The sequence below is a fragment of the Amyelois transitella genome, chromosome 4, assembly GCF_032362555.1.
Source record: "Amyelois transitella isolate CPQ chromosome 4, ilAmyTran1.1, whole genome shotgun sequence".
NCBI lineage: Eukaryota > Metazoa > Arthropoda > Insecta > Lepidoptera > Pyralidae > Amyelois > Amyelois transitella.
The window spans coordinates 9,127,854-9,142,249 of NC_083507.1; the positions used below are offsets into that span (position 1 = coordinate 9,127,854).

Here is a 14,396-nt window from a genome sequence, read left to right on the forward strand (position 1 = left end):
CTCGAGACACCATGGATGAGCCAACATGGCCATGATGAGGTTGAACATTGAGCAACCAGTTGTTTTCCTAAATATGCGTTCAATACGCCAACTTCGCAACTTTTTGAATCAATAGCAAACACACAATAAAATATTACGACAACCTCAACTGAGAGACAAGTTCGCTCATTATGGATTGGAGCTTTCGACTAATTAAGAAACACTATGGGTCTTTGAAACATTAGGACAGGCTGCTAATAGACAAAACGCAATGTTTTGTTTGTCTTCACATTATGCATTAACGGCTATTAACGTCAATTGTAAGCTTCATATATCGCACCAATAATATTTATTGAGAGTTGTAAGTAACAATTTGATGACTTTACATCTTGTAATTTAAAATTGCTTTTAATTTAGTTTTTACTGTGTAAATCTGTTTGATCAAAAATTTAATATTTAAACACATTTTAACACAAATGAACAAACCAAGGGATTTCTCGAAATTTGCCTTTCTAAAGCTTATAATGACGTACATGTTCTCTAAGGAAAAATATCAAAAAAGGCCGTTTATAAACAGATCAGGTTATTAGTAATGTGCTTTATTTAATATATGTATATTATAATGATCATAAAATAAACCCACCACAAAAATTTCCATTAAATATCTAAAAATAATACGTTTCCTTAGCAAAGCGGATATATCCGGTCATCATAAACGAATTGTGAATTTGTGATTCACAATTCAAGAACACTGCATCCTAATGAATGATTATAAATCAAGCGCAATTCACAGAAATCTACGAAGTGGAAAGGCAAACAAAAGCAGTAATGACCCTCACGAAATAGTCGCAGTGGGTAGGAGTTGTTTGAAGATTTGTCAATGGGTCAGGTTATGAAAAAGATGAAACGTTCTATGTATTTGCTAAAACCGCTATTTGTCTAAGCTTTGGTAGCCCAGATTGAGGTTGTGGTGGCAAACAATGAGGTAACAGTGAAAACCGATGTCCGCACGCAGGCACTAGCTCATAATTTACACCTTCGCTTATCTTCCAAGAGATATGCATTGTAACAGTGCATTGTATTAGATAATATAAATTTTCTCGTCACGTGGTGATGTAAGTCTTATTTATATATAATTTTTGGGGTCATAATAATACTTTTTTGGAAATATTTCTTTATTATTCGTTACTAACAATCAAATGTCTAAATTAATAATCATACATATATGCTGCAACTTTCGAATAAATGTTGTTATCCATCAATAGTTATGCCTTATTTTACTATATACCGCCTTATTTTACTGATGGTAATCACTTCGCTGTTTTTCTGGTGGTATGATAGAAAGCACGAACTGAGACCAGCTGCCATAAACTGGCTCTGAAATGAACACCATGACGATGATGACTTATTTCTTGATAGCGATAGGTGGAAGAACTTGATCTTCCTTCATCTGATTATTTTTAATCATCCTCTTAGCGACAATTCGATCGTGTGTTCGTTTCATCTCCAGAATTTCTTTCATTTCTTCTTTGTCTTCACTCTGAAATGTTATTAGAATTAGAAATAAAAATAACAATAGATATCCTTTTAAATTGCATCCTGTGTGAAATGTGACCTTTAAACTCACAAGTACTGGGACAAAAGCATATAAATTTCGTGTCAGATATAATTGTTATTACATCCCAGCATCTTACTCGACGTAATACTTTACAAATCACGAAAAATATTTGACAAAATCTTGCCACCGATTCTTCTTGAAGAGGGACATTCCTGTCTACGTACTAGAGATATTACTGTCTGTCTACCATCAACTATTTTATTACCTTCTGATTTATCCTAAGAACTAATGCTCTTTTGCCACTGGCCATTGGTTGGCTATACGTCATTAATTGTTTCAACCTCTGCGCCGGCGGCACCCCGCGTTCCACCACCAGCACTATCCTTGCCCACTGCCGCTGCCATTCATTCCTCGTCTCCGCTATCTTCTGATACGTGTTCCCCATCATAGCGATCAACATGTTTACTAAAAGGACTGCTACTATTATCATGTAGATTACGAACAGGAGCTGGAGTTAGAAAAGAAATATTATGAGCGTTTTATATTTCTTAATGTATTAATTTTTTTTAAGTTAATATTATAATTTGCTAAGTTTATTATGATTATACCTGAAATATGATAAAATTCATCGTTTTGTCATTTGCAATAAACAATTTGTTATTTTTTATTTGTATAAAATATGAATTGATAGTAGTACTTAATATTTGTCATATAACTTGACTTAACCTACCGGTTTTAGTATCTTTTATTAAAAATCTTAGGTAAATAATAATTCAAATTCGTCCTCGTAACAGAAACATTGATTTTGTTTGATATCACATTTCGAACACCTCATGGTCAATGAGGTCAGAAGTTAACGGAGACACGAGGTCAATTTATGAGAGCGAAAGACTCCAAAAATACTGTTTATAAATACATACATACATAACATAGTCACGTCCATATCCCTTACTGGCTAGACAGAGCCAACTGTCTTCAAAAGACTGACTGACCACGCTCAGCTTTTTGGCTTGATGATAGAATTGAGATTCAAATAGTGACAGGTTGCTAGCCCATCGCCCAAGAAAAGAATTTTCCAAGTTTATAAGCCTATCACTTAGTCGCCTTTTACGACATTCATGGTAAAGAGAAGAAGTGGTCCTATTCTTTTTTTTTAATTGGTCCGGGAACCACACGGTTGAGGTTTATAAATACCTATATCTATATTTTCATAAAATTTTTTTGATTAATTTCTATATAATTTATACACCACATAAATGTAAATATTTTCATAAAATATATTTCTTTTATTTCTTTGTTATTTCGCACAGACATTAACATTAGCATGAAAATATATAGGGCCTACGTTAAGTAGGGAGAACAAAACGGAATAAATAATGTTGGCGTGGGAATTCCCTAATATGGCAATGCCCCCCCCCCCCCCATTGCCATATTAGGGAATTCCCACGCCGTCCGAAGACTTTCATAAGAGCTAATATTTTCATTTGCAATTCTCATAAGTGCCGTGCAGAATAATATACTAAGCCCCTTGTAGTATGTATTCTAGGTATGTTTTCAACCTGCCATAACCTTATCCTCCGAAATTTTTAATGTGAACAACTGATGTAGGTAACATTATTGCAAAGTCAATGAATTGAACTTGCAAAAATAGACTTCGTTTCCTAATTGAATATTCATAGGTATCATTTAACCTCCTAATGGACCTTACTCTGAAAACAATAATTAAGTTATTCTAGACATAAATAAACATTAAGGATTTCATTGCTCAACCTTACCTTTGCCTCGATTTCGTGGTCAGTGCGATCGAACGCCCCGTAGTAATCGGAGAAGGAGGTCAGTGACATGAGGAACATCGCCATGATACTTTCCATTGGTGAGGGCATGGGGTTCGAAACTGAGTCGTCCACCCCGTCTGGAGTGTTAGGGTTGTCGAATGATAGGAATATTACGTAGTAAGCTGAAATAAATGGAACAATTTCAGGAACTTTGGCATCCCATTATCTATCTTGTAATGAATTTATCTAATATTACTTCTCATTTAACTGATATTATTAACTTTAACTTAAAATACTTTACAATGAATTAAGCTTTATTTAAACCCGAAAATATCTTAATAGAAATTATAATGTATCCCGTACGTTTGCTCATTATTCATAAGTTTGTTTAATGCCTATTCAGAAACTTTATGAAACGAGGTTGGACTCGAGCCTTTAGGTTAGTTCCCTTAGGTACCTAAAAGCTGGCTGGCGACTATATTGTATTATATATTAATATCGTCTTTAGCGATTATTTTAAAAAACATAACGGTTAGATTCATGATATACTAGGTAAGCTTATAGTAGTAAAACATATGTTACAATAAATCACTGACAAAATGTTAACAATAATAAATTTTGATATGTTTAAAAATTATCTTTTATCCGAAAATATGTTTAAACCAACTATAAGTCAAAATAATTTTGAGTATAAAAAGATAATAATAATTGAAGGATCATTTGTTTATGTCCAGAATGTGCCAAATGCTTTTGCGGTTATTTAAATTAATTCTTGTAATCATAAAAAATCAATAAATGATTAAATTTGCCAGGTTTAGATTTCCTGAATACCTTGAGAGAACCCCATGACGAAGACCAGGTAGATGCATACAAATCGTAGCAAATCACCCATCACCATTCTGTAGATCATTACCACGAAGGGTCCTACTGTTTTGAAGCCACTGTTAAATAAAATTAAAGTAGCGTTTATGAATATAACTGAGTCAGTGCAGATAGGCCGTATAACAGATACCTACTCGTAATAAAAGAAAACTATAATCATTTAAATTAATAAAAGTTTTATGTCGAAGTTATAAAGTCCCCGTCGTCACTTTTACTCGACACTTCAGGTGATAACAGAAATAAATGTGTAAGTACCAACTGAAAATATGTAAGGGTGAGTGACTTTATTTACTTAATAGTTGCTTATTTAATTAAGCGTCGGGTGGTTCCCGGCACTTATTTGACCACTAGCTTCAAGCTTTCATTGATTTATGTGCTTATTCCCTAGTCCGGTGGCGAAGAGAAATCTTAGCATTAGATGATGGCCACCATCCTATCACTATCGAATAGAGGTCAACTATTCAGCTAAACGTGAACTTCGAGTATTTTCGAGACTGTTAGCTCTATCTGCCCTTCAAAGGAGGAGAGAAAACCCTTCACGTCTTTACGTGATGTACGCATTATTTTATTACTCGTAATATCGCCTTTGGATTTCCACTATAGAAAAAGAACTTTCAAGAAGTATGGAGTAAGTAAGCGTGGTAAGCATGATCATAACCGTGAGGTTTTCTTCAGTCTCGTCAGCGCTTCAGAACCTCAAAGTCAGCAAACAGGCGATTAGCAACATTGGTCTGATCTACAAATAATATTTTTAAAGTCTACAGTAGTGGCACTACATACAAACCGACAAAAGAATAAGAAGTATGGAGCTGTGGTTAACATGATGATGACTGCGAGGTGGTCTTCAGCCTCATCAGCACACCAGAATCGCAGGGTCGGTAGAAACACCATCAATAAACAGGAGAATAGGAACATTACTCTGGAAACAGGGACAAAAACAAACATAATCTTAATCTACTCAAGCTGCTTCCCGAAGGCTTTTAAGTTTTTATTGTTAGCTAGTAGCTAGAAAAATAAAGTACATATGCTCGTTCGCTCTCTCTCAGCACCGATTTTGAAAGTGAGCCAAGGGAAAGGCTTTTAAAAATTGCGATGCGTGTGTGCCAGGATTTGGACATATTCGCTTACTTTGGAGAGTCTTTGCTGTATGTCTTTTTTCTCACCTCGAAGGCACTGTGCTCAGATTTTCAAAGAACATCTTCAGCCCAAGGAATCTTGCTTCCCGTAAAGCAGCTCCGATGTAAGAGAGTGCCCCAACCCACAATACCAGCTCCGTCGTTATTCTCACCTTAACAAAATGGAAATAATTAACAGTTTTCATTATTTGGTCTCCTTGGGAGCCCACTAAACAAGAATTCAATTTTGTGTAAATTCCCACCAGTTACCTACATAATACGTTGAGTTAATGTTTTGGTGAAAATCGTGGTATTAGCCTAACCAATCTACTTACTTTAGCTTGCAAATTGTCAAAGTTCATTAGCCTGCATTCTTCAGTTAGACCTTCCCACCACCCTTCCATGTTAGTTTCCTTGCGAGCTAAAACAATTTTATTATTACTATTTCTAATATATCTACTGCAACAATTAATTAAGCACATGACAAAAGCCAGTATTTATATAAAATATTAAAAAAAATCGTCATCTTACGTTTGTCTTTATCTTTCGAATGGCTCTTGAATCTCGCACATTGCGGTCCATCAGTTTTTGTGGCGTTTATCATCTCGACGGCTCCAGGATCAAACTCCATCGAATTTATTGCTATAGTACAGTTTTCTGCAATTATAAAGTCAATGAAGAAGCTATCTTAATTAAGTAAGCATAAATACACTACTGCACTAAAAAAAACATATCCAACATTAAAACAGAAAACATGCAGTACAAAAGTGAAACCTGCACATTCAGACTGGATGTGTAACCATGATCAATCCAATACGGGTTAGGTTTACCTGCAAAGTTTGCGGACGGCAAAATGGCAGTCGCTTCGTAGAAAAACCTGACTCACCCATTCTAGGATCAATGGTGAAAGGTATACTCCGGGCTCTTCTTCCAAAGTGATGAAGATGCAACCTGGACTAAAGCCAGGGGAAATGCCTTGAAAAAATAATGTATATCTTGTCCACTAACTTTGAAGGAAACTTTATGAAGTCTAGAAGTTGAGCATTAAGGCTAAATCTCAAAAGTACATAAGCTCTTCATGTCACGTAAATCATCTTTACAATCCCAAAAAAAGTCATAAAAAATATCTTACCGACATCAGAAACCAATTCTGTATCATTAACATTTGGTAGAGATGTTGTATTCACAGCAGTGCCATTAAGAGCCCTGTCTGGTGGACCAGGTCTTAAGGTGAAGCAGACCAACGAAACCAGGAAGTAACATGAGAAGAGAATGAACTGCCTGTAGAAACGAAACTTGACGAACGTGTTCCACTTGGTTTTCAGAAGGTCGATCAACATGCCTTCTAACAGTTCTAAATGCTCATCTTTTTCCTAAAAATATATTGGGCAATGGACACATCATTGCTATTTATTATAAATATAAGCAACAATGTAAATATGTGACGTCGTGCCGCTGTGGTCTTCCCTGAGCCTCTCTTCTCAGCCCGGGAGCCCTATATACATATAAGTACGCGCGTTTCTTGGGGCCTTCGCCTTTGGACTACTTCAGCGCTCACCAAGTAGCTCGCTATACTCTGGCGGCTAAATGCTGGTTGAAGTTATTCTATGGATCTTTTAAATTATCTCATATCTCTCTTAGACCTAAACTTTACAAATATTAGACAGTTCTATTTTCAGTTTGAATTTGTATTTGGAGTTCTAATGCATTGTCATTTGTTTTCTTGTTCCTCTTTCTGTAGGTATCCTCTCTCTCTCTCTCTCTCTCATTACATCTATTCAAATGTTTTTACCCAACAACTTACCCCGAAAACAACGAGATTAAGCGCTGAATCCTTGCTTATTAGTCCCGTCTCCGTATCAATCGTATCCACCTGTCCCAAAGGGTATGCGGCACAAGTAGTAGCACCTATTTGCCAATAAATCTCTCTTTCAATATTGAGGATATGGAAGAACAACTCCGTACGAGCCAGCTTAGCAGCCAAAGTAAGAGGCGTTAAATTTTGTACGTTCCGCAGGTTCAACGATGCTCCCACCTCGTATGCCATGTCGAATGTGCTCTGCAATGATAAATAATGTCTTAACCTACTTTTATATATACATATAATCACGTCTATATCCCTTGCGGAGTGGACAGAGCCAACAGTATTGAGAATACTGAACACTTTCAGCTTCATGCCAGCCGATGGAATTGAGATTCAAGTGAGTCAAAGTGAAAGGGTGCTAGACGACATTGAAAATAAAAATTGGTATTCATTGCAATGGAAATAGTTTACAGGAATTCAGTTCAACACTAAAGAGAATAAATGCTAAGTTACCATTGTGAAAGGTCACACGGAATCGGATAAGTGGATTTTAACAAAGAGAAAGAAGACGAGAAAATGATTACCGACCATTTTGGAGTAAATGACCAACATATGCATGACGGTGTTGCCATTGGTGTCCTGCTTGTCAGGGTCAGCTCCTCGAGCTAGGACCAGCCTGTAACACTCCTCCTGGCCCAGGCAGGCTGCAAAGCTGAGAGGGTATTCACCCCAGTATACGTATCTGTGAAATGCGCACAAATAAAAGTCTTCAACAATTATACATTTGCAATTTGAAAAGTTTGAAATGGCGAGGCGGAAGTTGCTTTACGTTAAAACCTGACCTACCCAATTCAGAAATGACTCTGAATCGGGTTTTAATCATTAAATTAAATGACTTCGACCCTATCATGTGTTTTGAACAGCGAACTCTGCTCATCTAGTTTCAACAAGGTTTCTTTTTTACAGTAATATGCCTGCCTGACACCATATGCCATTTTAATTATTTATTTGTTTTAATACGTGCTTTAGTAGCATATAATCGCAGGCAAACTCACCCATAGATTTCTATTGTATTTTGGATAACCTCACCCTTCGTAATTAGTAATCGGCGTAACATTGACCCACTCGTGGTCTTGCGAGTCTTGCCTGGATGCCTTCTGGTCTTCGGGACTCATGAAGGAGCCAACGCATCGTTCGTGGTAGTTCGCGCCAGCTTCCAGCAGAAACTTCACCATTGTAGGGTCCTCGTTTACTATGGCCATGTGGAGAACATTCTCTCCTGGGTAAATACATACAATTATTTCGGTATTTTACATTAGATTCATCAAAGTTGAAAGATCAAGACAATGCTCTTAAAATAACGAGCATTTGTAACTTTGGCAAAACTTCGACGATGTAAAATCTGGAAACAAACAATTTCAAATTACACAAAGTAAGCTGCGGTGCTCCTTTGGGAAATCAAGAATGTTATCTTAGTACCGGCAACAGCTAGCACTATAGCCGATGTACATTTAGATATACTCGTGTGCATACAGCTCAGTGTATTTATTTATTGGCGATAAGACGTGCACTCTTTATTCAGGGACAAGTGACATAAATTGAGCTAGCCCAAAATTAAGTTTCCTTGTATTTCTTGTTTCTTGGGGTAGTTCTATCGCAGGTAACATATTTTATAACAAAAATAAAATAAGTGATAACACGATTAGTTGAAACCCTCGGTTAGGCCCGCAGTACAAGTTAACAAACTCAATTAACGAGTAATTCAGCAAAAGACTTGGGTGAAGAAATGAAAAGAAAATTAATTTCTTTGACAGTATACATACAGTATGAAGTATACAATATAAAAATAGTCTATAAGTATGGTCTTATACAATTTCCACTTCAAGCACCAAATATCGAGCTTGAAAGGGCTGTTCATTAATCACAGGTGATTTAATTTTTTAGCCATCACTTATCAGGCGCTCTATCAAATTAACTTTTATTGTAAATAATTTCCTAGGACGCCGATAACATGCCGGCTTTTGCCTACTAATTTATGCCACGAATTAATCAGTTTAAGTATACCAATATCGGAACAACAAATCTGATTGTTGAATTAAGGCCTTCTTGGACATAACTAGGGCATATTTCATAACTGATTTGGAGCAACCAACAATGAAAAAAAAACCAACAACAAGTTTTCTACAGTGGCCCACATGTCGTATAGGGATGATTTCTTCAATACTTGAACAACTACTTAAGGTATAAATGATAATCATAATAATGAGTTACCATAATATTCATCGCTGGCATAGATGTCATTGATGAGTTTGGGGTAGAACCGTAGAAGTCGCTTGGCGAGATCAGTCATCAGGGACGTGACGTTCAGGAGGCAAAGATGCAGAATCGTCTCTCCTACTGCGCCAAGTTCCTTAATTATAAATACATAGATTTATTTTTAAACTAGCTTTCCCCCGCGACTCCGTCCGCGCGGATGTCGGTCTTCGCATAGATGGTTTATTTCTCCATTTTATTTTCAGTCCGGTCAATTTAGACCAAAAAATAGGAATGAAGCTACATTAATTCCCATGAAGCTGAAAATGAGTATAATTGTTTAAAACACAATCAAAAGCATTATTTCAAAATTCCCCATGATTCCGGTTTAAGAAAAAAAATAACCCAAGGTCAAAGGTAAGAAAATGGGATTTTCACGATTTTCTTCAAAACGGTAAGTTTTATAGGAAAATTACCTCAGACATAGATTGTAGATCATAAAGATATCTATAAAAAGGAATCAATATTTTTTTTCAATAAAGCTACCGTTTCTGAGATATTACGATACAAAAAGTTGCAAGCGTCATAATATGCATAAGCACGTCTCGTATATACTCTATGTAGCAGTAATATAAGTAAAAATATTGTTCTGTCGGTAATTTTAACTTGAATTCAAAATATAAAATATACATAAGTATAATGAAACCCAGTCCCTTCATTTATACTGTAGTGAAACCTTGAGACAACATCTGTCTCTCTGTTTAATTGTGTACGTGGCTAGGGTCGTATAGCTGCTTTATCTCAGAATGCTCAACACATGAAATACCGTTAGTCTTTAATAATAGTTGTCCTTGCGGGGACACCGTTGTCGGCTATGGACACCACGGCCTCTCATGCCCTAGGAGTGCCGGCCGCTTAGGGCGCCATGCCGCCCTAAATGATATAATCCTCCGTGCTCTTGCCACCATCCATGTGCCAGCCGTTCTAGAACCAAACGGTCTGGCTCGGGATGATGCCAAGAGACCGGATGGTATGACTTTGGTACCCTGGAGATTGGGGCGGCCTTTGGTGTGGGATGCTACTTGTGTCGACACACTTGCGCCGTCTCATCTTCAGGTTACTAAATCTAAGGCTGTTCTGCTTCAAATGAGGCAAAAAACCTCAAAAGGCGCAAATATGTAGTTATCGGGATCAAAGTTTACATCAGATGGCAAGTGTGATAGTGATATTGAAAGGAGAGTGAACGCGGGGAACATGGTGAATGGAGCTTTGCATGCCTTTATGAGCAGTCAGAAACTATCCAAAAAGGCTCGACTGGCTGTGCACAGGGGCGTGTTGGTCCCGACATTAATGTATGGGAGTGAAAGTTGGGTATGGCAAAAGAAGCACGAAAGCAGAATAAATGCAGTGGAAATGAGAGCGTTAAGGAGTATGATGGGTGTGAAATTGAGTGACCGGATAAGGAACAGTGTGATAAGGGAATGTTGTGATGTGAAAGAAGATGTAGTTACAGGAATAGAAAAGGGTATGTTGAGATGGTTCGGTCATGTGGAGAGGATGAATGAAAACAGTTTGACTAAGCAGATATACATGGAGACACTCTCCAGATGACCGAACCATCTGAGGGAAAGGTCGGGGTGGGAAGACCTAGACGAACATATCTTGATCAAATTAAGGACGTCCTGGTAAAGGGTCAGGTCAAAAGTACCCGAAACCGCCGAGCTTGCATGAAGAGAGTTATGAATGTAGATGAAGCAAAGGAAGTATGCAGGGATCGTGGCAAGTGGAAAGAGGTAGTCTCTGCCTACCCCTCCGGGAAAGAGGCGTGATTTTATGTATGTATGTATGTAGTTATCGGTAATATTATACTTTTGAACCTTTTGGGGTAGAAACTCTGGGACCGGGGGGCCTATCTGCCCATCAGCTTTTCCGACAATTGTCGAAAAAGCTAATTGAGGTATCTCTTGACCGGAGGGCTGGAAATTATCTGGCTCAGAGAATCAGCATTGCCATTCGAATTGGCAATGCTGCCAGCCTTCTGGGCACATTCCCGCATGTTGATGCTATGCAAGGACTGTACAATTTATAAATTAAATTTTAGTTTGTAGTCATCTTTTTTCTTTCTTTTTATAAGTAGTTTTAGTTTTAATTTGATTATTGCATTGAATTTGATAATTGTAATCTCTATTATTGTCCTAAGATGATTTTCTTCACTTAGGGTTATTCTATTTTTTTTTTAATAATAAATGCGAAAGTTAGTCTTGAGTGCCACTGCAGTGAAAACACGTGTTTATTCTAACCTATTTCAGACTTTTTCAAGTTTAATAATAAAAATGTTAAAAAAAAAACGCGCTAATTGTACACTACCTCAGAGTTGGCAAGGAAACGGATGCATATTATGACGCTTGCAACTTTTTGCATCGTTATATCACAGAAACGGTAGCTTTGTTGAAAAAAATTATTGATACCTTTTTTATAGATAACTTTATGATCTACAATTTATGTCTGAGGTAATTTTCCGATTTGAAAAACTTACCGTTTTAAAGAAAATTGCGATACACCCATTTTTTACCTTTGACCGTGAGTAATTTTTTTTCCTTAAACCGGAATCATGGGGAATTTTGAAATAATGCTTTTGATTGTGTTTTAAATAATTATACTCATTTTCAGCTTGATGGGAATTAATGTAGCTATGTAGTATTTTTTTCATAGTAATTAGTAGCGGCCCGCTTGTGCAACAAACGGTTCAAGCCAAAGCCGACTTTAGGCGCTACAGGTTACGGCGCTAAATCCACTGCCGGTAACGCAACGTGTGTTCGCGGTTCTACAGAACAACGTCTATGGATAAACTGAAAAATTAAGATTTTTTTTTCTTCGTATTTTTTCGGGATAAAAAGTATCCTATTTTACGCCCAGGATAATAAGGTATAATTATACCAAGTTTCATCAAAATCGAACCGTTAGTTTTCACGTGATGCCTGAACATACAGACAGACAGACAAAAATTTTTTTAATCACATTTTTGTGTTTGGTATCGATCCAGTAACACCCCCTGCTATTTATTTTTTCAATATTTTCAATGTACAGAATTGACCTTTCTACAGATTTATTATATGTATAGATATTTTCTTAACATGAGCGGAACAAGTTATATGTCTGTACCAAGAACTATAACTTTTCCTATTCGCATAGGCATAAATAATAAAATTGTACAACTATTTTCAGAATTGGAATACTCTGAACAATTAATTCAAACCATAAAATGCTTTGAAGTCTTTGTAAGAAGGATAACGCCTATACACATACGTACTGATTCTCCCAAAATAACCATGTCCTGGTGACACCGTCACCTATGTATCTGGAGAAGAGGCCGGTTGTGCCTATGACTACAATCGTGGATTATAAAAATCAGATATTCACAAGAAGAGCCTCCCGTCTGACCACCCCAACTTTGGCAGGGGAACCTATTGGTATTGGATGCATTACCATTATGGAATGTAATAAACATTTAAGGTTTTAGATACATACCTTGAGATTCCAACACAGCTCACGGTAAGCGGATGGGTTGGCATCGTACTCTGCTTGTGTTACTTCAGGCCAATCTTTGTCCACGTCAAACTCTTCATCTGGATTCTCCATATTCCGTAATGGCGGCAGCTAGAAGTACAGAAGAAAGAAATAAAATATACACAAAAAATACTAAATCTAATATATGAATGCCATAACAGGTCCTCAATGATACACTGAGCATTGATTTTCAGCCAGGGTCTAATTGTATATGTATAGGGAAATGATTTAATATTTTTTAAAGTACGAAGTAACTACAAGACTAACAATGCTGGCGCAGTAACCCAAAGTGATTCTTAATCTTCAATAGCAGGATTTAATTTTGGATTCGCTTGATCTGCATTACATCTCATTATCTTCCTGGCATTAGTGTTAGCCTCCTCACCTCTCTGGAGAGGAGCCCAAGGGGGACCTAGGGACAGAAAAGAGTCCTTTGCCGTAGTAGTATTTGAACCTGTGCCACTTTTTGCGTCACGCTTTTTTATATGAGGTCTTAAGCCGTTCAACCACTGATGACCTATATCACCTTTAACAGCTCGATTATCAGAAGGAACATTAAACCAAAAATATTTTATTAATAAGTAAGTCAATTAGTTACCAATTTATGCCTTGGCCTTTCTTTGTTCCTCAGTAATACCATGTGTGATATCGGTATGTATCTACCGTTGCCTTTATTGTACAGGAACGGCTCTACCTTCGTCTTGATAGCGTGGTCTATCTCGGCGTACTGCTTGCTCTGAACAGCTCGCTTCATCATGTCTACCAGGAGACCTTGACCTGAACGATGATTATTATTTTAATATACCATACACTAGTAATTTTATAACACAAAAATATTCTTATTCTGGTATTTTTCTTGTCAAGGAGACTTCGACGACAAGAAGAGAAGAGTAAGAGTAGCTTCTTGTCCAAAATTTGTTAACTACATGATGACACGTCTTTATCTTGTAAATTCATATGTTTTCTGTTGTGCATTGATAAGTGTCCTATTAATAAAGTACAAAGGTGTGAAAACATTAATCTGTTCGTTACCTTTTAAATCCAGAAGTTTGTAAAGTTTCTGCTCAGAAGTTCCCGCCTGTTTTTTAACAGCACTTGCAACATTACTTTCTGTATTACCCATGTTGTTTATCTAATAAAAACCGTATCAATTTTATGCTGATCTTCCACAAAATTTGCTTATGTTTCACTTTTTTTAACTTCGCGTATAGATTTATCGACAAATCCATTCCGTTGCCGCGGGCTACAAATTGAGAAGGGGTAACGCAAGGCAAGGTTATGTTATGAATAAAATTACGTGCCAAATACCAAGGACCGATAAAAAAAATCATGGTTATATTTTGAATACTATAGGGTAGGTGTACTTACAAATGTTGTTAAATAAAGTAATACAAATTATAGTCAATTTTTGTTGAATAATATAAAAATACAGATCTTTTTATAAAATAATTTATTATTCTCAA

At 36.7% G+C, this 14,396-nt stretch overlaps 1 protein-coding gene across 1 annotated transcript; it reads right to left on the bottom strand.

Moving 5' to 3' along the window:
• Positions 1-1,273: 1,273 nt before the first annotated feature.
• LOC106136927 (transient receptor potential cation channel subfamily V member 5) lies at positions 1,274-14,188 on the bottom strand. Its single transcript, XM_060954330.1, has 16 exons — positions 13,966-14,188; positions 13,532-13,710; positions 12,895-13,023; positions 9,385-9,523; positions 8,203-8,392; positions 7,702-7,855; positions 7,114-7,368; positions 6,442-6,682; positions 5,841-5,966; positions 5,645-5,730; positions 5,358-5,482; positions 4,979-5,113; positions 4,144-4,253; positions 3,313-3,494; positions 1,803-2,045; positions 1,274-1,519 (listed from the first exon to the last, which is right to left on the bottom strand). Exons 1-16 carry the CDS (start codon positions 14,054-14,056, stop codon positions 1,385-1,387), a joined length of 2,520 nt encoding a protein of 839 aa, XP_060810313.1. The 5' UTR covers positions 14,057-14,188; the 3' UTR covers positions 1,274-1,384.
• Positions 14,189-14,396: the final 208 nt, after the last annotated feature.